This window comes from Triticum aestivum, chromosome 6D (genome assembly GCF_018294505.1).
Source record: "Triticum aestivum cultivar Chinese Spring chromosome 6D, IWGSC CS RefSeq v2.1, whole genome shotgun sequence".
Classification (NCBI taxonomy): Eukaryota; Viridiplantae; Streptophyta; class Magnoliopsida; order Poales; family Poaceae; genus Triticum; species Triticum aestivum.
Genome location: NC_057811.1, coordinates 150,668,088 through 150,671,244, shown reverse-complemented (window position 1 = coordinate 150,671,244; position 3,157 = coordinate 150,668,088). Strand labels below are relative to the sequence as shown.

Genomic DNA, 3,157 nt, shown 5'->3' with positions numbered 1-3,157 from the left:
TCTTTCCTGTTATCATTATTTTATTTCATTTTTATTTTCATAATTGTTTTCTTAGTTTTTGCTTTTGATTGTCGGTTTTTTTGTCCATCCATTACTTAACAATGTTCACCATGTTTTAAAATGTACATCACATATTTTTTAGAAATGTTCACAGCATTTTAAAAGATGCTCACCGTGTTTCAAAATATATATAGTAACCATCTTATATGAAATGCTTATTGCATTTTAAGAACATTTCATGATGTTTTACAAGTTTTTCATCATGTGTTTAAAAAATGTTCACCACATCTTCAAAATGAATATTGCATATTTATAAAATGCTCATTTTTTTACTTTATAAAAATGTTCATCGTGATTTTTCAAAGTTATTCACATTGTCCTAAAAAACTATTCACCTCGTTCTACAATTTAGTCATCGATTTCTTACAAAAAAATGCTTACTTTGTCATTCAAGTGCTTGTTACCATGTCAAGTCATCCGTAGTATTGGACGGGTGTCTCCATTGAGAAAACTAGATAATTCCCCCGCGCGTTGCTGCGGGGATTCTTAGTCCTACGCACATGGTAAGACATAAATGGAATAACTTTGTTTGAATGATATGGATATATGATCTTAAGATGATTTTTTTGGAATGAACACAATACTTGCAATATAATTATGAAGATAGCAAATATAGTGTTTTGCTCGGAGAGGGGCATTTTGGTGGACGAGCTGCATGGAGGCCGCTATCTGCGCCGGTCGTTAATGCGTTGTGATGCGTGGCCTATGCTCTTTTTGCTATATACGAGCTCTATTTGCTGGAAATACAGCGGTGCCACCTGCTGCTGTTCAGGGTTTGTACGTGGGCCTACGATTTTGCTGCTGCGCGCGTGCACAAGATGTTCTCCCTGTGCGGCTTTAAATTTGGCCCACTTTGCGGGCTGGCACAGGGTGGTTGGTGGGAAAAATAAATGTTTCTGCCTGGCCCGTTCAGCGGCAAAGACGCCCATTTAGCGGGACGTGGCCTGTTTGGGCAGTCGACCTGCACACACAGGGGGAGGGGTGAGCGCCACTTCTCACCATGGACGGCATGGAGTTCTTCTTCGAGGAATCTGGAGCAGGGTAATCTTCTGAAGAAAAAATTCTTTTTTCTTGCCTTACTTCCTCTGTTTGGGAGAGATTTTTTAAGCTGGAGTTCAATCGATTGAAGTTTCCCCCGACTTGTCCGTCTAAAAATCAGATCTGGTTGGCTCTCATTTGCCTGTGCAGGCTCGTACCGCGTTTGGACGGCGGAGTTGTCTTAAAAGAGCTAGTTGCCGGCGCGCAACTGACTAAGGGCGGCACGGGTGAAACTGCTCATGCGGATGAGGACTTGATTTCTCCTCTGCCGGCGCGTCGAGCTGGAGGCCACATGGATTACGAAGAGGGAGGAGGTGCTGCAGAAACATTGCGTTCCGGCAATATGAGAAGATGCAATTTGACCGCGACTCAGAAGAAAGTTACCAGGAGAAAAGGACAAAACTAGTAAGTTTGGATAACTCTATGTATTTTGTGTGCTGTTGCATTGCTCCTGTTGAGAGGAACTAGTTTCCTTTTGATGCGGGCGTCATTTGCAGGGCGGGATTGTCCTGAAGCAAAATATCCCAATTGAGGCACATGCATCGCAAGTTTATACCAGGACAATGTTTGAGAAATTAGGTGAAGCACTGTATGAGTGTGGGTCGTATGATCTAATAGAAGTCAAGCCGTGCTTGGAGTACATTGCTAGGCACATCAAATTTCAGTCCAGGGAAAAATGGTGCAAGAATAAATTTATGATCTCCGTGAGCGAGACAGCTGATGAGTTCAGGTGCGAGTGTGGAACATTTGAGCACTATGAAATGGTTTGCAGCCATGCACTTAAGGTGGGTGTCCCAGCTCCTCTTCGTTATTCACAATCAGGTACTGTAGGTTGACATTGTTTAGAAAACACTAGAAACTGACGTTTTCTTTGTCTGCTGTTGGTCAGGTCATGATACATCTAAACTGCATGAACTCCCTGCTAAACATGCACTCAAGGGATGGACTAGCTAGAGATGCAAGAGATATGCTACCGCTAGAGTATTTGCACTACCAGAAGGATCATGCGCCGCTGAAGTATGCGAGATGTCGAAGGGTTGGTCGAGCCAGTTGTCGCCGTGAGGGATGGGCTTGGTTTGTCTGATAGAGAGATGGCAGCAGAATCAGCAGGATCTGGCGTTGGTAACAAGCAGCACTTTGGACGAACTGAGTCTGAACACACCATTTCACAAGGATCAGATGTGTTCCCAGCGTCGTCGAGCAAACGACAGGCTGGGCGTCCAACAACCAGCCCCGACAAGGCTCCATATGAACAACCATCGAAGCGAAGTAGATTCTATTCTATATGCAGAGTTCAACATGCACAATAGCACAACATGCCCAGCCAGGGGGATGTGCCAAAGGCATCTAGGAAATCTCCTCGCTGCTCAAAATGTGGGTTAACTGGGCACAGGAAGAACACATGCAGCAACCCACCTAAAGTCTGAAAAATCTAAAATTTATTCGCAATCAGGTACTATAGGTTGACATTCTTTAGAATTCCACTAGATATTCTCGTGTGCTGTGGTGAGATTGAAGAAATTTCGGTTCAAGTGCTGTTTTGTTCTTGACAAAAAAGGGAAGGATTTTTTATTTGCCCCGTCATGTGGATAAAAGGGTCAAAAAAGAAGGCCTCGCGATGAAAGGGGCTGGAGAACGGAAAAATAAATAAAAATCTAAAAAATGAGCTGATGTGCATTTTGAGCGACCGCTGCGACTGTGTGGTACAAAAGAATATATCTCGGCTTTGGTTGTGCTGAGATGGACACTGTTGTTCTTGTGAGGTATAAATAGATGATTTCCACACGGTCTGATCGATACACCCAACGTTCGGACTCCCAAAACGGTCTGATCATAAATCCCACGTTCGGATTCCAGCTAGCCGGCTCCAAGGGCTAGCAGAGTCGATGAACATGAGAGCCTGTGCGTGCCCATGTTCATCAGTGTGTGCGAGTGATGCTAGCACCGAAGGAACGTGATGGGTGAATGGATCGCACATCTGAGCAGCCTGTCAGCGAGTCGTGGACGACATGGGCTGCTACTGTAGGAAAATACAGAATACAGTATGGGCGTTATAGCT

At 44.1% G+C, this 3,157-nt stretch overlaps 1 protein-coding gene across 1 annotated transcript; it reads left to right on the top strand.

Moving 5' to 3' along the window:
- Positions 1 to 945: 945 nt before the first annotated feature.
- LOC123144219 (protein FAR1-RELATED SEQUENCE 6) lies at positions 946 to 2,630 on the top strand. Its single transcript, XM_044563289.1, has 4 exons — positions 946 to 1,101; positions 1,249 to 1,503; positions 1,596 to 1,883; positions 1,988 to 2,630. Exons 2-4 carry the CDS (start codon positions 1,450 to 1,452, stop codon positions 2,180 to 2,182), a joined length of 537 nt encoding a protein of 178 aa, XP_044419224.1. The 5' UTR covers positions 946 to 1,101; positions 1,249 to 1,449; the 3' UTR covers positions 2,183 to 2,630.
- The last annotated feature ends 527 nt before the right edge of the window (positions 2,631 to 3,157 follow it).